General features: G+C 60.7%; 2 protein-coding genes across 2 annotated transcripts in view; both read right to left on the bottom strand.

The window, feature by feature from the left end:
• Nucleotides 1-349: 349 nt before the first annotated feature.
• Nucleotides 350-3,562, bottom strand: LAMTOR4 (late endosomal/lysosomal adaptor, MAPK and MTOR activator 4). Its single transcript, XM_086871897.1, has 4 exons — nucleotides 3,179-3,562; nucleotides 2,965-3,045; nucleotides 1,154-1,271; nucleotides 350-528 (listed from the first exon to the last, which is right to left on the bottom strand). The coding sequence occupies exons 1-4, from the start codon at nucleotides 3,179-3,181 to the stop codon at nucleotides 431-433; spliced, it is 300 nt and encodes a 99-aa protein (XP_086728023.1). The 5' UTR covers nucleotides 3,182-3,562; the 3' UTR covers nucleotides 350-430.
• Nucleotides 3,563-5,618: 2,056 nt separating this feature from the next.
• The window catches only part of CHD3 (chromodomain helicase DNA binding protein 3), a 106,314-nt gene continuing 91,165 nt past the window's right edge, over nucleotides 5,619-20,767 (bottom strand). Inside the window, exons 35-40 of the mRNA XM_086871900.1 lie at nucleotides 20,342-20,450; nucleotides 15,823-15,955; nucleotides 14,643-14,838; nucleotides 10,738-10,901; nucleotides 8,119-8,248; nucleotides 5,619-5,843 (exon numbers count right to left, since the gene is read on the bottom strand). Coding sequence (XP_086728026.1) covers nucleotides 5,749-5,843; nucleotides 8,119-8,248; nucleotides 10,738-10,901; nucleotides 14,643-14,838; nucleotides 15,823-15,955; nucleotides 20,342-20,450 — 827 coding nt within the window. The 3' untranslated portion in view covers nucleotides 5,619-5,748. The remainder of the gene's footprint in view (nucleotides 5,844-8,118; nucleotides 8,249-10,737; nucleotides 10,902-14,642; nucleotides 14,839-15,822; nucleotides 15,956-20,341; nucleotides 20,451-20,767) is intronic.

Below are 20,767 nucleotides of genomic sequence, written 5' to 3'. Positions count from 1 at the left end.
GGGGGTCCTGGATGTCCCTTGGATGTCCCCAAGGGTGGCCTGGATGTCACCTGATGCCACCTGGATGTCCCCAAGGAGGTCTGGATGTCCCCTGGATGTCCCCAGGGATGTCCTGGATGTCCCCAAGGAGGTCATGGATGCCACCAGGGGTGTCTGGATGTCACCTGATGCCACCTGGATGTCCCCAGGGGTCCTGGGTGTCCCCTCGATGTCCCCTGGGTGTCCTGGGTGTCACCTTGTCCTGGATGTCACCTGATGCCACCAGGGGTGTCTGGATGTCCCCTGGGTGTCCCCAAGGGGTCCTGGGTGTCCCCCGGGTGTCCCCAAGGAGGTCACAAAGCACCGCAGCCGCCCTCGGACGTCGTTTATTGTCCCCACGTGGGGGAGGGGGGGGTTTGGGGACAGTTTGGGGACAGTTTGGGGACATTTTTCACACGGCCACCGGCTCCTGGACGTGGTGGTGGCGCTTGACCACGAAGAGTTTCTGTCCCGAGACGGTGACGAGGAGAGAGTGCTCGCCAAACACCACTGGGGACAACGGGGACACTGCCACCCCCGGGGTCCCCAAAGTCCCCAGGGCCACCCCCGGGGTCCCCAGGGCCACCCCCAGGGTCTCCAAAGTCCCCAGGGCCACCCCAGGGCCACCCCCGGGGTCCCCAAGGCCACCCCAGTGTCCCCAGTGTCCCCAGGGCCACCCCCGGGGTCCCCAGGGCCACCCCAGGGCCACCCCCGAGGTCCCCAAAGCCACCCCAGGGCCACCCCCGAGGTCCCCAAAGCCACCCCAGGGCCACCCCCGAGGTCCCCAAGGCCACCTCAGTGTCCCCAGGGCCACCCCCGGGGTCCCCAAAGTCCCCAGGGCCACACCCGAGGTCCCCAAGGCCACCCCCGAGGTCACCAGGGCCACCCCCGGGGTCCCCAGGGCCACCCCTGAAGTCCCCAGGGACAAGGGGACGAGGACAGGGCCACCCCCAAAACCCTGGGGACACCTTGGGGACAATTTGGGGACAGTTTTGGGGCCACTGGAGATCTCAAAACCCCCAAAAACCTCCCTGGGGACCCTTTTTGGTGCCACCTGCCCCCCTTGGGGACACCCTGGGGACACTTTTGGGACATTCTGGGGACATTTGGGGACGTTTTTGGCGCCGTCCCTCACCCGAGAGGCGCCGGAAGGGCGGCTCGTGGCCCCTGGGCAAGCGAAGGCCCAAAGCCGTGGCCACCAAACCCTGCAGGACGGTGGCCGTGTGCTCGTCGTTCTCCAGGTCCCCCGAGGACTGAAAAAAGGGAAAAAAATCCGGGATTTGGGAAAAAAAAAAAATTTGGGGAATTTTGAGGAGAAGATTCCTGAAAAATCGGGAGAATTTGGGGGAAAAAACCCCAAAAACGGCAGAGAAATGACCCCAAAAATCGCCCAAAATCACCCAAAATCATCACAAAATGACCCAAAATCTGCCCCAAATCACCCAAAATTACCCCAAAATTCCCCAAAATCATCACAAAATTACCCAAAATCACCTAAAATCACCCAAAATTACCCCAAAATTCCCCAAAATCATCACAAAATCACCCAAAATCACCCAAAATTACCCAAAATCTGCCCAAAATTCCCCCAAAATCACCTAAAATCACCCAAAATTACCCAAAATCTGCCCAAAATCCCCCCAAAATCACCTAAAATCACCCAAAATTACCCCAAAATTCCCCAAAATCATCACAAAATAACCCAAAATCACCCAAAATTACCCAAAATCTGCCCAAAATTCCCCAAAATCCCCCCAAAATCACCCAAAATCACCCAAAATTACCCAAAATCACCTAAAATTACCCCAAAATTACCCAAAATCTGCCCCAAATCACCCAAAATTACCCAAAATCTGCCCAAAATCCCCCCAAAATCTGCCCAAAAATCCCCCCAAATTACCCCAAATCTGCCCAAAATTCCCCAAAATCCCCCCAAAATCCCCCAAAATCCCCCAAAATCACCCAAAATCACCCAAACTTATCCCAAAATTACCCAAAATCACCCAAAATTACCCAAAATCACCTAAAATTACCCCAAAATGACCCAAAATCATCACAAAATCACCCAAAATCACCCAAAATTACCCCAAATCCCCCAAAATTCCCAAAAATCACCCCAAATCCCCCCAAAAAAGCAGCTGCAAACCCCCAAAATTCCCCAAATTTTTGGAGATTTTTCCTCGAAATTTTTTGGGGAATTTTTAGGTGAAAATTCCCCCAAAATCGGGAGAATTTGGGGGGAAAAATCCCCCAAAAAAGCACCAAAATCCCCCCAAATCCCCCCAAAAAAGCAGCCGGAAACCCCCAAAATTCCCCAAATTTTTGGAGGATTTTCCCTAAAATTTTTGGGGAATTTTTAGGTGAAAATTCCCGAAAAAATCGGGAGAATTTGGGGGGAAAAATCCCCCCAAAAAAGCACCAAAATCCCCCCAAATCCCCCCAAAAAAGCAGCCGGAAACCCCCAAAATTCCCCAAATTTTGGAGGATTTTCCCTGAAATTTTTGGGGAATTTTTTGGCGAAAATTCCCCCAAAATCGGGAGAATTTGGGGGGAAAAATCCCCAAAAAAGGCACCAAAATCCCCTCGATTTTGGGACCCCTCCCCCAATTTTTGGGACCCCTCCCCCACTTGGAGACCCCTCCCCCACTCCTGGAGCCCCTCCCACATTTTTGGCCCCTCCCCCACTCCCGGAGCCCCTCCCCCATTTCCGCGACCCCTCCCCCACTCTGAGACTCCTCCCCCATTTTTTTGGCCTCTCCCCCATTTTTGGCCCCTCCCCATTTTTGGCCCCTCCCCCATTTTTGGCCCCTCCCCCCTTTCTGGCCCCTCCCCCATTTTTGGCCCCGCCCCATTTTTGGCCCCTCCCCCATTTTGGCCCCTCCCCCATTTTTGGCCCCTCCCACATTTTTTGGCCCCTCCCCCATTTTTTGGCTCCTCCCCCCTCACCGCCAGCACGGCTCCGTCGCTGATGACGAGGTACCCGGCCTGAGCCGGGAGCCGCTCCAGCCCCTGCGTCAGCGCCGACGTCTGCAACCAGTACGGACCAGTACAGACCAGTACAGACCGGTACAAACCGGTACAGACCGGTACAGACCGGTACAGACCAGTATAAACCAGTATAAACCGGTATAAACCATCCCAGTCCCATCCCGGTTCTCACCATAGCGACGCGCTCCTCCCGCCGCTCGCTTCCGGTCACGTGACCCCGCCCTCAGCGGCCCCCCCCGCTGCCTCATTGGTTCGCGGCTTTTCCCCCCCACCAATCAGAGCGGGCTGTGGGGATCACGTGGTGGGTAGAGCGGTCTACTCGATGGTTGGGCGGACCGGAAGTGACGCTCAGTGCTCCGGTGGGCTCTCTATGGTTAAGCTCACTGCACCGGAAGTGGCGCTCGGTCCTTCAGCGCTCATCTCTATGGTTGCGCCCGCCGGACCGGAAGTGGCGCTCAGTCCTCCACCCCTCATCTCTATGATCCCTCAGCCCCTCCAAAACCCGCAGAATTTGGGGAAAACGCCCCAAAAAAACCCGGAAAAAAAAAACCGCTCGCCACGGTGGCCACCGGTGGCCACAACCCCTCCCCCAGTAGCCAAATCCCAATTCCCAGTAGCCAAACCCCAGTTCCCAGTGGCCAAACGCCAATTCCCAGTAGCCAAACCCCTCCCCCAGTAGCCAAACCCCAATTCCCAGTAGCCAAACCCCAATTCCCAGTAGCCAAACCCCAGTTCCCAGTGGCCAAACCCCAATTCCCAGTAGCCAAACCCCTCCCCCAGTAGCCAAACCCCAATTCCCAGTAGCCAAACCCCAATTCCCAGTAGCCAAACCCCTCCCCCAGTAGCCAAACCCCAGTTCCCAGTAGCCAAACCCCTCCCCCAGTAGCCAAACCCCTCCCCCAGTAGCCAAACCCCAGTTCCCAGTAGCCAAACCCCTCCCCCAGTAGCCAAACCCCAATTCCCAGTGGCCAAACCCCAATTCCCAGTAGCCAAACCCCTCCCCCAGTAGCCAAACCCCTCCCCCAGTAGCCAAACCCCAGTTCCCAGTAGCCAAACCCCAATTCCCAGTAGCCAAACCCCAATTCCCAGTGGCCAAACCCCAATTCCCAGTGGCCAAACCCCTCCCCCAGTAGCCGAACCCCAATTCCCAGTAGCCAAACCCCTCCCCCAGTAGCCAAACCCCAATTCCCAGTAGCCAAACCCCTCCCCCAGTAGCCAAACCCCAATTCCCAGTGGCCAAACCCCAATTCCCAGTAGCCAAACCCCTCCCCCAGTAGCCAAACCCCAATTCCCAGTGGCCAAACCCCTCCCCCAGTAGCCAAACCCCAATTCCCAGTGGCCAAACCCCTCCCCCAGTAGCCAAACCCCAATTCCCAGTAGCCAAACCCCTCCCCCAGTAGCCAAACCCCTCCCCCAGTAGCCAAACCCCAATTCCCAGTGGCCAAACCCCTCCCCCAGTAGCCAAACCCCAATTCCCAGTGGCCAAACCCCTCCCCCAGTAGCCAAACCCCAATTCCCAGTAGCCAAACCCCTCCCCCAGTAGCCAAACCCCAATTCCCAGTGGCCAAACCCCAATTCCCAGTGGCCAAACCCCTCCCCCAGTAGCCAAACCCCAATTCCCAGTAGCCAAACCCCGCCCCCAGTAGCCAAACCCCAATTCCCAGTGGCCAAACCCCTCCCCCAGTAGCCAAACCCCAATTCCCAGTAGCCAAACCCCAATTCCCAGTGGCCAAACCCCTCCCCCAGTAGCCAAACCCCAATTCCCAGTAGCCAAACCCCTCCCCCAGTAGCCAAACCCCAATTCCCAGTGGCCAAACCCCTCCCCCAGTAGCCAAACCCCAATTCCCAGTAGCCAAATCTCAATTCCCAGTAGCCAAACCCCTCCCCCAGTAGCCAAACCCCAATTCCCAGTGGCCAAACCCCTCCCCCAGTAGCCAAACCCCTCCCCCAGTAGCCAAACCCCAATTCCCAGTGGCCAAACCCCAATTCCCAGTGGCCAAACCCCTCCCCCAGTAGCCAAACCCCAATTCCCAGTAGCCAAACCCCTCCCCCAGTAGCCAAACCCCAATTCCCAGTGGCCAAACCCCAGTTCCCAGTGGCCAAACTCCCCCAGTAGCCAAACCCCGCCCCCAGTAGCCAAACCCCAATTCCCAGTAGCCAAACCCCAGTTCCCAGTAGCCAAACCCCTCCCCCAGTAGCCAAACCCCAATTCCCAGTGGCCAAACCCCAATTCCCAGTAGCCAAACCCCAATTCCCAGTAGCCAAGGAACTTCCGGGTTTATTCAGCGGTTAAACAAGAGCCCGTGGGGGGAGGGGGAGGGGTTTTGGGGTGGGGGAGGGGCTTGAGGAGAGCGGCGGGGGGGGGGGAGGGGTTTGACCCCCTCCCCCACCCCACCCCTCCCCCACCCCACCCCCCCCCTTCCCCGCCCCTCCCCCACCCGGGATAAATCCATATTTATATAATTTCATATTTATAATCGCAGTGGTCCTGCCCCTCCCCCACCCTCCCCTCCCCTCCCCCCCCCCGCACCCCCAAAAAAACGCCCCTCCCCCACCCCCCCCGCCCCTCCCCCACACTCCGCGGGGGGGAGGGGGGAGGGGTCGATTTTTTATTTTCTTTTTTTTTTCGTTTTTTTTTTTTTTTGGGGGGGGGTGGGGGGAGGGGGGGGGTTTGGTTGAGGTGGGGGAGGGGTGGGGGGAGGGGTGGGGGTGGGGGTCTCTCTCTCGCCCCTCCCCCCCCCTTCAGTCGTCGATGCAGATCACCTCCCCCCCCCGGGGCTCCTTCCGCTCCTCGGGCTCGCGCTCGCGCTTCACCAACACCGCGGGGCCGTTGGAGGCTGGGGGAGGGGCGGGGGGGATGGGTCAGAGACCCCTCCCCCACCCCCAGACCCCTCCCCCACCCCCAGACCCCTCCCCATTGAGAAAACCCCTCCCCCGTCCATTCAACCCCTCCCCCATCCCGCCCCTCCCCCCCCTTCAGCAGCACTGCGGGGCCCTTGGAGGGTGGGGGAGGGGCGGGGGGGGAGGGTCAGAGACCCCTCCCCCACCCCCAGACCCCTCCCCTTCCATTAAACCCCTCCCCCACCCCTGAGACCCCTCCCCCAGCCGTGGGAACCCCGCCCCTCCCCCCCCTTCACCAACACCGCGGGGCCCTTGGAGGGTGGGGGAGGGGCGGGGGGGATGGGTCAGAGACCCCTCCCCCACCCCCAGACCCCTCCCCCACCCCCAGACCCCTCCCCCCACCCCCAGACCCCTCCCCATTGCAGGGACCCCTCCCCCACCCATGGAAACCCCCCCCTCCCCCCCAAAGGGACCCCTCCCCCACCCCATTTTTGGGGTCCCTGACCCATTTTTAACCCCCTCCCCCCCATTTTTGGGGACCCCCCCCCCCACCCCAATTCAGGACCCCTCACCCATTTTTGGACCCCTCACCCATTTTTGGGGTCCCTCACCCCAATTTCAGATCCCCCCCCCCCATTTTTAACCCTTTCCACCCCAATTTCAGAGCCCCCCACCCCATTTTGGGGGTCCCTGACCCATTTTTGGGGGTCCCTGACCCATTTTGGGGGTCCCTGACCCATTTTTGGGGGTCCCTGACCCATTTTCGGTGTCCCCCACCCCATTTTGGGGGTCCCCCACCCCATTTTCGGTGTCCCCCACCCCATTTTGGGGGGTCCCTGACCCATTTTGGGGGGTCCCTGGCCCATTTTGGGGGTCCCTGACCCATTTTGGGGGTCCCTGGCCCATTTTGGGGGTCCCTGACCCATTTTCGGTGTCCCCCACCCCATTTTTGGGGGTCCCTGACCCATTTTGGGGGTCCCTGACCCATTTTCGGTGTCCCCCACCCCATTTTGGGGGGTCCCTGACCCATTTTGGGGGTCCCTGACCCATTTTTGGGGGTCCCTGACCCATTTTGGGGGTCCCTGGCCCATTTTGGGGGTCCCTGACCCATTTTCGGTGTCCCCCACCCCATTTTTGGGGGTCCCTGGCCCATTTTGGGGGTCCCTGACCCATTTTTGGGGGTCCCTGGCCCATTTTGGGGGTCCCTGACCCATTTTCGGTGTCCCCCACCCCATTTTGGGGGGTCCGTGACCCATTTTGGGGGTCCCTGACCCATTTTTGGGGGTCCCTGACCCATTTTGGGGGTCCCTGACCCATTTTGGGGGGTCCCTGACCCATTTTCGGTGTCCCCCACCCCATTTTTGGGGGTCCCTGACCCATTTTTGGGGGTCCCTGACCCATTTTCGGTGTCCCCCACCCCATTTTGGGGGGTCCCTGGCCCATTTTGGGGGGTCCCTGACCCATTTTGGGGGTCCCTGACCCATTTTGGGGGTCCCCCACCCCATTTTCGGTGTCCCCCACCCCATTTTGGGGGGTCCCTGACCCATTTTCGGTGTCCCCCACCCCATTTTGGGGGTCCCTGACCCATTTTGGGGGTCCCTGACCCATTTTGGGGGGTCCCTGACCCATTTTCGGTGTCCCCCACCCCATTTTTGGGGGTTCCTGACCCATTTTGGGGGGTCCCTGACCCATTTTGGGGGTCCCCCACCCCATTTTGGGGGTCCCTGACCCATTTTGGGGGTCCCTGACCCATTTTTGGGGGTCCCTGGCCCATTTTCGGTGTCCCCCACCCCATTTTTGGGGGTCCCTGACCCATTTTGGGGGTCCCTGACCCATTTTGGGGGGTCCCTGGCCCGTTTTGGGGGTCCCTGACCCGTTTTGGGGGGTCCCTGACCCGTTTTGGGGGGTCCTTGGCCCGTTTCGGGGGGTTCCCCACCCCATTTTCGGTGTCCCCCACCTCATTTTGGGGGTCCCTGACCCATTTTGGGGGGTCCCTGACCCATTTTGGGGGGTCTCTAACCCATTTTGGGGGGTCCCTGACCCATTTTTCAGGGTCCCTGACCCATTTTTGGGGTCCCTGACCCATTTTGGGGGTCCCCCGACCCGTTTTGGGGGGTCCCTGACCCATTTTGGGGGGTCCCTGACCCATTTTGGGGGGTCCCTGACCCGTTTTGGGGGGTCCCTGGCCCATTTTCGGTGTCCCCCACCCCATTTTTGGGGGTCCCTGGCCCGTTTTGGGGGGTCCCTGGCCCGTTTTGGGGGGTCCCTCACCGGAGATGAAGGAGCCCGGGGGCATCTGGCTGTAGTTGGCTCCCCCGGGGGGGGGGAGGGCTCCGGCCGGGGGGGTCCCGAAAGCGCCCCCGAAACTCGGGGGGGTGGCGTAGGGTCCTGGCGGGAAACTCTGGGGACAGAGGGGACAGAGGGGACGTTTGGGGACGTTTTTGGGGACATTTGGGGACATTTTGGGGACATTTGAGGACGTTTGAGGACATTTGAGGACAATTTGGGGGCATTTGGGGACATTTGGGGACACTTTGGGGACACTTTGGGGACATTTGGGGACGTTTGAGGACAATTTGGGGGCATTTGGGGACATTTAGGGACACTTTGGGGACACTTTGAGGACAATTGGGGGCATTTAGGGACATTTGGGGACACTTTGGGGACGTTTGGGGACGTTTGAGGACATTTTGGGGACATTTGGGGACATTTTTGGGATGTTTGGGGATGCTTGAGGATATTTTGGGGACATTTGGGAACATTTGGGGACATTTGGGGACATTTTGGGGACATTTGGGGACATTTTGGGGACATTTGAGGACGTTTGAGGACATTTGAGGACAATTTGGGGGCATTTGGGGACATTTGGGGACATTTGGGGACATTTGGGGACAATTTGGGGGCATTTGAGGACAATTTGGGGGCATTTGGGGACATTTTGGGGACATTTGGGGACAATTTGAGGACAATTGGGGGCATTTGGGGACACTTTGGGGACATTTGGGGACAATTTGGGGACAATTTGGGGGCATTTGGGGACATTTGGGGACATTTGAGGACATTTGGGGGCATTTGGGGACATTTGGGGACACTTTGGGGACATTTGGGGACATTTTGGGGACGTTTAGGGACATTTGGGGACACTTGGGGAGATTTTAGGGACATTTGGGGACATTTAGGGACAATTTGGGGACATCTTTGGGACATTTGGGGACATTTTTGGACATTTTAGGGACATTTGGAGACATCTGGGGATGTTTGGGGACATTTGGGGACATTTGGGGACATTTGGGGACATTCTGAGGACGTTTGGGGACATTCTGGGACATTTTGAAGATGTTTGGGGACATTCTGAGAACGTTTGGGGACATTTTGGGGACATTTGAGGACATTTCAGGCACATTGAGGACACTTTGGGGCCACTTTGAGGACACGGGGGGGGTGACAATGACCCCGGGGAGGTGACACAGGTGACACAGGAGGTGACAGAGGTGACACAGGGGGTGACACAGGTGACACAGGGGGTGACAATGACCCCGGGGAGGTGACACAGGTGACACAGGAGGTGACCCGGGAGGTGACCCAGGTGACACTGAGGTGACACTCACGGGCGGGGGGTGGCTCTCTGTCCCCTTGCTGGCCAGCCGGCTGAGGCTGGCACGGGGGAAACTGAGGCAGGACGATGACAGAGGGTGACAGAGGGTGACAGGGGGTGGTGACAGTGACCCGGGGGGTGACAGGGGGAGGTGACAGTGACCCGGGGGGTGACAGGGGGAGGTGACAGTGACCCCGGGGGGTGACACTCACGGGTGGGGGGTGGCTCTCTGTCCCCTTGCTGGCCAGCCGGCTGAGGCTGGCACGGGGACACTGAAGCAGGATGGTGACAGAGGGTGACAGTGGGAGGTGACAGTGACCCGGGGGGTGACAGGGGAGGTGACACTGAGGTGACACTCACGGGCGGGGGGTGGCTCTCAGTGCCCTTGCTGAGGATGGCACGGGGACACTGAGGCAGGACGGTGACAGGGGGTGACAGAGGGTGACAGGGGGAGGTGACAGTGACCCGGGAGGTGACCCAGGTGACCCAGGTGACACTGAGGTGACCCAGAGGTGACACTCACGGGCGGGGGGTGGCTCTCTGTCCCCTTGCTGGCCAGCCGGCTGAGGCTGGCACGGGGACACTGAGGCAGGACAGTGACAGAGGGTGACAGGGGGAGGTGACAGTGACCCGGGGGGTGACAGGGGAGGTGACCCAGAGGTGACACTCACGGGCGGGGGGTGGCTCTCTGTCCCCTTGCTGGCCAGCCGGCTGAGGATGGCACGGGGACACTGAGGCAGGACGGTGACAGAGGGTGACAGAGGGTGACAGTGGGTGGTGACAGTGACCCGGGGGGTGACCCAGGTGACACTGAGGTGACACTCACGGGCGGGGGGTGGCTCTCTGTCCCCTTGCTGAGGATGGCACGGGGACACTGAGGCAGGACGGTGACAGGGGGTGACAGGGGGTGGTGACAGTGACCCGGGAGGTGACAGGGGGGGTGACACAGGTGACCCAGGTGACACTGAGGTGACACTGAGGTGACCCAGAGGTGACACTCACGGGCGGGGGGTGGCTCTCTGTCCCCTTGCTGGCCAGCCGGCTGAGGATGGCACGGGGACACTGAGGCAGGACAGTGACAGGGGGTGACAGGGGGTGACCCAGGTGACACTGAGGTGACCCAGAGGTGACACTCACGGGCGGGGGGTGGCTCTCTGTCCCCTTGCTGGCCAGCCGGCTGAGGCTGGCACGGGGACACTGAGGCAGGACGGTGACAGAGGGTGACAGGGGGTGACAGGGGGAGGTGACAGTGACCCGGGGGGTGACAGGGGAGGTGACCCAGAGGTGACACTCACGGGCGGGGGGTGGCTCTCTGTCCCCTTGCTGGCCAGCCGGCTGAGGATGCTGCGCTCCGACATCTGCAGGCGGGCGGCGATGGGGGGGATGCGCGAGAGCGTCGCCGGCAGCCGCGTCACGTCGGCCTTCATGTCGCTCAGCAGCTCCTCCAGCTGGTTCAGCACTGCCCGCGCCGCCCCGGAGACAAAAACGGCTTACTCACGGCTTACTCACGGCTTACTCACAGCTTACTCACTGCTTACTCACTGCTTACTCACTGCTTACTCGTGTCAGAATGGGGGTGGGGGGTGTTTGAGGGGCGGCATGCGTGGGGGGAGGGGCTGGGAGTAGGCTGGAAGGGCTTGGGGGTTACTCACGGCTTACTCACTGCTTACTCGGGGGTTACTCACTGCTTACTCACAGCTTACTCACTGCTTACTCGTGTCAGAATGGGGGTGGGGGGTGTTTGAGGGGCGGCATGCGCACGGGGAGGGGCCGGGAGTAGGCTGGGAGGTTACTCACGGCTTACTCATGGCTTACGGCTTACTCACGGCTTACTCACAGGTTACTCACTGGTTACTCACAGCTTACTCACTGCTTACTCGTGTCAGAATGGGGGTGGGGGGTGTTTGAGGGGCAGCATGCGGGGGGGAGGGGCTGGGAGTAGGCTGGGAGGTTACTCAGGGCTTACTCAAAGCTTACTCACGGCTTACTCACAGGTTACTCACTGGTTACTCGTGTCAGAATGGGGGTGGGGGGTGTTTGAGGGGCGGCATGTGGGGGGGGAGGGGCTGGGAGTAGGCTGGGAGGTTACTCACAGGTTACTCACTGCTTACTCACTGCTTACTCACTGCTTACTCGTGTCAGAATGGGGGTGGGGGGTGTTTGAGGGGCGGCATGCGTGGGGGGAGGGGCTGGGAGTAGGCTGGGAGGTTACTCAGGGCTTACTCATGGCTTACTCACAGGTTACTCACAGGTTACTCGTGTCAGAATGGGGGTGGGGGGTGTTTGAGGGGCGGCATGCGCAGGGGGAGGGGCCGGGAGTAGGCTGGGAGGGCTTGGGGCTTACTCAGGGCTTACTCACGGCTTACTCGGGGCTTACTCACAGGTTACTCATGGGTTACTCATAGGTGATTCTTGTGAGAATGGGGGTGGGGGGGTGTGCAGGGGGCGGCATGCGCGGGGGAGGGGCTGGGAGGGCTCAGGGGTTACTCCTGGGTTACTCACGGCTTACTCATAGGATACTCACAGGTTACTCATTGGTTACTTGTGTCAGAATGGGGGTGGGGGCTGTTCAGGGGGCGGCATGCGCGGAGGAGGGGCTGGGAGGGCTCGGGTGTTACTCCGGGCTTACTCATAGGTTACTCATAGGTTACTCGTGGGTTACTCACGGGTTACTTGCGTGAGAATGGGGGTTGGGGGTGTTTGAGGGGTGGGGGAGGGGCTGGGAGGCCTTGGGGGTTACTCCTGGGTTACTCCTGGTTTACATCTGGGTTACTCAGGGGCTACTACTGGGTTACTCCTGAGTTACTCAGTGTTTACGCCCAGGTTGCTCAGGGCTTATTCTGGGGTTACTCTGGGGTTACTACTCGGTTACTCAGGGTTTATTCTGGGGATACTCCTGGGTTACTTGGGGTTTACTCCTGGGTTAATCAGGGTTTACTCCTGGGATACTCCTGGGATACTCAGGGATCACTCCTGGGTTACTCAGGGGTTACTCCTGACTTACTCTGGGTTTACTCCTGAGTTACTCGGGGGTTACTCAGGGTTTACTCTTGATTTGCTCTGCGGTTTCTCGGGGTTTACTCCTGACTTACTCCGGGTTTACTCCTGGGTTACACAGGGTTTACTCCTGGGTTACTCTGGGTCTGCCTCAGCCACCCCAGAGCTACTCAGGGCATCCTCATCCTTTACTCCGGGGTTACTCTGGGGTTACTCTGGGGTTACTCAGCTCCCCCGAGTCCTCCAGCCTTACTCCAGCCTTACTCCAGCCTTACTCCAGCTTTACTCCCGGCATGCAGAAACACCCCCGGGGGCGAGGGGGGGGAGGGGAGGGAGGGAGGTGTAACCTACTCCAGCTTTACACACAGGACGGGGACATACTCCAGCTTTACACCGCGGTTACTCAGCAGAGCCAGCAGCGCCAAGCCACGAGCCGGGAGCCCCTCGCGCGCCTCCCGCCTTACTCCCCATTTACTACGACCTTACTACGGCCTTACTACAGCCTTACTACAGCCTTACTGTAAGCTTATTATGACTTTACTATGACCTTACTATGCCTTTATTATGATCTTAGTACGTCCTTACTATGACCTTACTACAGCCTTACTATGACTTTACTATGACCTTACTACAAGCTTACTATGACCTTGCTATAATCTCATTATGACTTTACTACGACCTTACTCTGACCTTACTATAAATTTACTATGGCTTTACTCCAACTTTAATTTTACTCTGACTTTACTCCAACCTTACTATGACTTTACTACCACTTTACTCCATCTTTACTATGACTTTACTGCGACTTTACTCCTACTTTACTATGCCTTTACTGCTACTTTACTATGACTTTACTATCACTTTACTATGACTTTTCGGCTACTTTACTATGACTTAACTCCTACTTTACTATCACTTTACTCCTACTTTACTATCACTTTACTATGACTTTACTGCTACTTTACTACGACTTTACTCCTACTTTACTATCACTTTACTACGACTTTACTCCTACTTTACTATGACTTTACGGCTACTTTACTGCCACTTTACTACGACTTTACTGCTACTTTACTATGACTTTACTTTTAGTAAATTCATAACTTTACTGCTACTTTACACCGACTTTACTATCACTTTACTCCTACTTTACTATCACTTTACTATGACTTTACTATCACTTTACTACGACTTTGCTATGACTTTACTCCGGCTGCAGCTGTGCTCCCCTCCCCCTCCCCGCGCCCCCTCCCCCCCCTCCGCGCTGTCCCCTCCCCCGCCGAGCAAGGATTACACCGGGAGGCGGCGTTGGGGCAGCACAACCCCCACTTTAATGATTGCACAGCACAGCACCCGCGCGGGGGAGGGGCGGGGCGGGGCCACACGCCCGGGGGGCGGGGCCACACACCCGGGAGGAGGCGGGGCCACACACCCGGGAGGAGGCGGGGCCACACACCCGCGGGGGCGGGGCCACACCCGGGAGGAGGCGGGGCCACACACCCGGGAGGGGGCGGGGCCACAAACCCGCGGGGGCGGGGCCACACACCCGGGAGGGGGCGGGGCCACACACCCGGGAGGAGGCGGGGCCACACACCCGCGGGGGCGGGGCCACACACCCGGAAGGGAGTGGGGCCACACACCCGGGTGAGGGCGGGGCCACACACCCGGGAGGAGGCGGGGCCACACACCCGGGTGAGGGCGGGGCCACACACCCTGGAGGGGGCGGGGCCACACACCCGGGAGGAGGCGGGGCCACACACCCGCGGGGGCGGGGCCACACACCCGGGTGAGGGCAGGGCCACACACCCGGGTGAGGGCGGGGCCACACACCCGCGGGGGCGGGGCCACACACCCGGAAGGGGGCGGGGCCACACACCCGGGAGGAGGCGGGGCCACACACCCGGGAGGGGGCGGGGCCACACACCCGGGAGGAGGCGGGGCCACACACCCGGGAGGAGGCGGGGCCACACACCCGGGTGAGGGCGGGGCCACACACCCTGGAGGGGGCGGGGCCACACACCCGGAAGGGGGCGGGGCCACACACCCGGAAGGGGGCGGGGCCACACACCCGGGAGGGGGCGGGGCTCGGCTCAGAGACAGGGGGAGGGGCTCCACGCGGGCGGGCGGGGGGAGGGGCGGCCGCGGCGTCCCTAGAGGGGGGGAGGGCGGCCGCGCCGGGCGCGCCGGGCGTGCCGCCGCTTACCCTTGTGCAGGACGGCGTTGGCGGGTTTGTTGCCCGCCAGCGACTCCTTGGACAGGTGCTGGTGGCTCTCGGCCAGGCACTCCACCTCGGCGAAGCGCGTGTTGAGGGCCATGGCCGGGTGGCTCGGGTCCTGCGTCATGTTCAGGTAAGCGGCGCGGCGCAGCTGCTCCTCGATCACCAGAGCCTGCTCCAGCAGCTGTGCGGGGGAGGGGAGGGTCAGCATGGTGGGGGGAGGGGAGGGTCAGCATGGTGGGGGGGGTGGGGGAGGGTCAGCACGGCGGGGGGGGAGGGGAAGGTCAGCATGGTTGGGGGGGAGGGGAGGGTCAGCATGGTGGGGGGAGGGTCAGCATGGTGGGGGGGGTGGGGGAGGGTCAGCACGGCGGGGGGGGAGGGGAGGGTCAGCACGGCGGGGGGGGGGAGGGGAGGGTCAGCACGGCGGGGAGGGGGGAGGGGAGAGTCAGCACGGGGGGGGGAGGGGAGGGTCAGCATGGTGGGGGGGGAGGGGAGGGTCAGCATGGTGGGGGGGGAGGGGAGGGTCAGCACGGAGGGGGGGGAGGGGAGGGTCAGCACGGAGGGGGGTGGGGGAGGGGAGGGTCAGCACGGAGGGGGGTGGGGGAGGGGAGGGTCAGCACGGCGGGGGGGTGGGGGAGGGGTGGGGGGGATGGGGGGGTGACCCCGATCTCATCAACATCTGGATGGTCCAGGTGTTGGGGGGTGTGACCCCGATCTCATCAACACCTGGGGGCTCCAGGTGTCCAACCCTGACCTCACCCAACACCTGCAGCACCCTCCTGGCACTCCCGATGTCCCCAGGTGTCCCCAGACCCCCCCATGTCCCCCCACGTGTCCCCAGAGGTGTCCCCAGGTGTGTCCCCAGACCCCCCCAGGTGTCCCCAGACCCCCGCAGGTGTCCCCAGGTGTCCCCAGAGGTGTCCCCAGGTGTCCCCAGAGGTGTCCCCAGGTGTCCCCATGTCCCCCCAGGTGTCCCCAGGTGTGTCCCCAGCTGTCCCCATGACCCCCAGGTGTCCCCAGGTGTCCCCCCAGGTGTCCCCGTGTCCTCCCAGCTGTCCCCATGTCCCCCCAGGTGTGTACCCAGCTGTCCCCAGCTGTCCCCAGGTGTGTCCCCATGTCCCCCCATGTCCCCCCAGGTGTCCCCCCGGGTCCCCCCGGCCGCGCTCACCTTGAAGCGCCGCGCCAGGAATTTGTTTTTCATCTCCAGGAAATTCCCCTTGGAGGCTTCGCCCTTGAAGGGTTCGTTGATGACCCCGAAGGCGCCGTCGTTCTGGATGTCGGTCCAGCGCGCGTAGCCGTGGCTGAGCGCTAAGGAACGTCACCGTGTCACATTGTCACCTTGTGTGTCACCGTGTCACCGTGTCACCCTGACACCCTGTCACCGTGTCACTGTGTCACCCTGACCCCGAAGGCGCCGTCGTTCTGGATGTCAGTCCAGAGAGTACAGTCGTGGCTGAGCACTAAGGAACGTCACCGTGTGTGTCACTGTGTGTGTCACCGTGTGTGTCACCATGTCACATTGTCACATTGTCACATTGTCACCCTGTCACCGTGTCACCCTGACCCCGAAGGCGCCGTCGTTCTGGATGTCGGTCCAGCGCGCGTAGCCGTGGCTGAGCGCTAAGGAACGTCACCGTGTGTGTCACCGTGTGTGTCACCGTGTGACATTGTCACTGTGTGTGTCACACTGTCACCGTGTCACATTGTCACCCTGTCACCGTGTCACCCTGACCCCGAAGGCGCCGTCGTTCTGGATGTCGGTCCAGCGCGCGTAGCCGTGGCTGAGCGCTAAGGAACGTCACCGTGTGTGTCACCCTGACACCGTGTCACATTGTCACCGTGTCACATTGTCACCATGTCACATTGTCACCGTGTCACATTGTCACCCTGTCACATTGTCACCGTGTCACCCTGTCACCCTGTCACCGTGTCACCCTGACCCCGAAGGCGCCGTCGTTCTGGATGTCGGTCCAGCGCGCATAGCCGTGGCTGAGCGCTAAGGAACGTCACCGTGTGTGTCACTGTGTGTGTCACCGTGTGTGTCACCGTGTCACATTGTCACCGTGTCACCCTGACACCGTGTCACCCTGACACCCTGTCACCGTGTCACCCTGACCCCAAAGGCGCCGTCGTTCTGGATGTCGGTCCAGCGCGCGTAGCCGTGGCTGAGCGCTAAGGAACGTCACCGTGTCACATTGTCACCTTGTGTGTCACCGTGTCACCGTGTCACCCTGACACCCTGTCACCGTGTCACTGTGTCACCCTGACCCCGAAGGCGCCGTCGTTCTGGATGTCAGTCCAGAGAGTACAGTCGTGGCTGAGCACTAAGGAACGTCACCGTGTGTGTCACCGTGTGTGTCACCGTGTCACCGTGTCACCCTGACACCCTGTCACATTGTCACCCTGTCACCGTGTCACCCTGACCCCGAAGGCGCCGTCGTTCTGGATGTCGGTCCAGCACGCGTAGCCGTGGCTGAGCGCTAAGGAACGTCACCGTGTGTGTCACCCTGTCACCGTGTGTGTCACCCTGTCACCGTGTCACCCTGACACCCTGACACCCTGTCATATTGTCACACTGTCACCCGAAGGCGCCGTCGTTCTGGATGTCGGTCCAGAGAGTACAGTCGTGGCTGAGCGCTAAGGAACGTCACAGCGTCACATTGTCACCATGTCACATTGTCACTGTGTCACCCTGTCACACTGTCACCTCACAGGTCACGTTGTCTCAGTGTCACCCTGACACTGCCCCTCATGTCACCAAGTTTGACCCCAAAGCCGTGGCTGAGCGCTAAGGACGTGTCACCGTGTCACATTGTCACCGTGTCCCATTGTCACCGTGTCATGTTGTCACCATGTCACATTGTCACCGTGTCACGTTGTCACTGTGTCACGTTGTCACTGTGTCACATTGTCACCATGTCACATTGTCACCGTGTCACGTTGTCACCGTGTCACGTTGTCACTGTGTCACATTGTCACCGTGTCACATTGTCACCGTGTCATATTGTCACCGTGTCATGTTGTCACCGTGTCACATTGTCACCGTGTCATATTGTCACCGTGTCATGTTGTCACCGTGTCACGTTGTCACCCTGTCACGTTGTCACCTCACAGGTCACATTGTTACCGTGTCACTGTGTCACCCTGTCACGTTGTCACCGTGTCACCCTCCCCTTGCTGTCACTGTCACCAACCCAGCGAGGTCACAACACCCGGCAGATGCTGGGGACACCCAAAATCCAACAGGAACACCCCAAATCCCAACGGGAACACCCAAAATCCCAACGGGAACACCCAAAATTCCCATGGGAACACCCAAAATCCAACAGGAACACCCCAAATCCCGACAGGAACACCCACAATCCCAACAGGAACACCCCAAATCCAACAGGAACACCCAGAATCCCAACGGGAACACCCCAAATCCAACAGGAACACCCAAAATTCCAACGGGAACACCCAGAATCCCAACGGGAACACCCCAAATCCAACGGGAACACCCAAAATCCCAACAGCAACACCCCAAACCCCCCTGGGAACACCCAAAATCCAACTGGAACACCCAAAATCCAACAGGAACACCCAAAATCCAACGGGAACACCCCAAATCCAACAAAAAACACCCAAAAACCAACAGGAACACCCAAAATCCAACAGGAACACCCCAAATTCCAACAGAAACACCCCAAACCCCCCCGGGAACACCCGAATTTCCCGAATTTCCCGGAATTCCCGGAATTCCCGAGGATACAGGACGATGCCGGCCAGCAGCCCCCGGCACCAGTGCCACCCTCGGTGGCACTGTCACCGTCCCCAGCCCTGGGGACACCCCAAACCCCCCAGGAACACCCTGAATCCCACCAGGAACACCCTGAATTTCCCGGAATTCCCGGAATTCCCGAATTTCCCGGAATTCCCGAGGATACAGGACAATGCCGGCCAGCAGCCAGCAGTCGTGGCGCCAGTGCCACCGCGCTGTCACCGTCCCCAGCCCTGGGGACACCCCAAACCCCACTGGAAACACCCCAAACCCCCCCGGGAACACCCGGAAACACCTGAAATTCCCAGAATTCCCGGAATTCCTGGATTTCCCGGAATTCCCGAGGATACAGGATGATGCCGGCCAGCAGCCGACAGTCGTGGCGCCGGTGCCACCGCGCTGTCACCATCCCCAGCCCCGGGGACACCCCAAACCCCCCCGGAACACCCCAAACCCCCCCGGGAACACCCGAAATTCCCGAACTTCCCGGAATTCCCGGAATTCCCGAGGATACAGGACGATGCCGGCCAGCAGCCCCCGGCACCGGTGCCACCCTCGGTGGCGCTGTCACCGTCCCCAGCCCTGGGGACACCCCAGACCCCACTGGAAACACCCCAAACCCCCCCAGACCCCCCCGGGAACACCCGAAATTCCCGAATTTCCCGGAATTCCCGTTATTCCGGTTGTTATTCCCGAGGATACAGGACGATGCCGGCCAGCAGCCAGCAGTCGTGGCGCCGGTGCCACCGCACTGTCACCGTCCCCAGCCCCGGGGACACCCCAAACCCCCCGGGAACACCCTGAATCCCATCAGGAACACCCGAAATTCCCGAATTTCCCGGAATTCCGGTTGTTATTCCCGAGGATACAGGACGATGCCGGCCAGCAGCCCCCGGCGCCGGTGCCACCCTCGGTGGCGCTGTCACCGTCCCCAGCCCCGGGGACACCCCAAACCCCACTGGAAACACCCCAAACCCCCCCAGACCCCCCCGGGAACACCCGAAATTCCCGAATTTCCCGGAATTCCCGGAATTCCGGTTGTTATTCCCGAGGATACAGGACGATGCCGGCCAGCAGCCCCTGGCACCGGTGCCACCCTCGGTGGCGCTGTCACCGTCCCCAGCCCTGGGGACACCCCAAATCCCCCAGGAACACCCCAAACCCCCCCAGACCCCCCCGGGAACACCCGAAATTCCCGAATTTCCCGGAATTCCCGTTATTCCGGTTGTTATTCCCGAGGATACAGGACGATGCCGGCCAGCAGCCCCCGGCACCGGTGCCACCCTCGGTGGCGCTGTCACCGTCCCCAGCCCTGGGGACACCCCAAACCCCACTGGAAACACCCCAAACCCCCCCAGACCCCCCCTGGAACACCCGAAATTCCCGAATTTCCCGGAATTCCCAAATTTCCCGAGGATACAGGACGATGCCGGCCAGCAGCCAGCAGTCGTGGCGCCGGTGCCACCGCGCTGTCACCGTCCCCAGCCCCGGGGACACCCCAAACCCCCCGGGAACACCCTGAATCCCACCAGGAACACCCTGAATTTCCCAGAATTCCCGGAATTCCCGAATTTCCCGGAATTCCCGAGGATACAGGACGATGCCGGCCAGCAGTCCCCGGCGCCGGTGCCACCCTCGGTGGCGCTGTCACCGTCCCCAGCCCTGGGGACACCCCAAACCCCCCCGGAACACCCCAAACCCCCCCGGGAACACCCGAATTTCCCGGAATTCCCGGAATTCCGGTTGTTATTCCCGAGGATACAGGACGATGCCGGCCAGCAGCCCCCGGCGCCGGTGCCACCCTCGGTGGCGCTGTCACCGTCCCCAGCCCTGGGGACACCCCAAACCCCCCGGGAACACCCCAAACCCCCCCGGGAACACCCGAAATTCCCGGAATTCCTGGATTTCCCGGAATTCCCGAGGATACAGGACGATGCCGGCCAGCAGCCAGTAGTCGTGGCGCCGGTGCCAGATCTCGTTGAGCTTCCCCGAGGAGATGGCGGCGCGCTCCTCGTTCTGCCACAGCGTGTGCAGCTCTGCGGGCGAGGGGACACAGGTGTGACACAGGTGTGACCCAGGTGTGACCCAGGTGTGACCCCAGGTGTGACCCCAGGTGTGACCCCAGGTGTGACACAGGTACCCCCAGGTGTGACCCCAGGTGTGACCCAGGTGTGACTCAGGTGTGCACAGGTGTGACCCAGGTGTGACACAGGTGGGACACAGGTGGGACACAGGTGGGACACAGGTGTGACCCCAGGTGTGACCGGGTGTGACCCAGGTGTGACCGGGTGTGACACAGTTACCCCCAGGTGTGACCCCAGGTGTGACCCCAGGTGTGACCCCAGGTGTGACC

This window comes from Cyanistes caeruleus, chromosome 37 (genome assembly GCF_971803275.1).
Source record: "Cyanistes caeruleus chromosome 37, bCyaCae1.hap1.1, whole genome shotgun sequence".
NCBI lineage: Eukaryota > Metazoa > Chordata > Aves > Passeriformes > Paridae > Cyanistes > Cyanistes caeruleus.
This window is presented reverse-complemented; position numbering and strand designations above follow the sequence as displayed.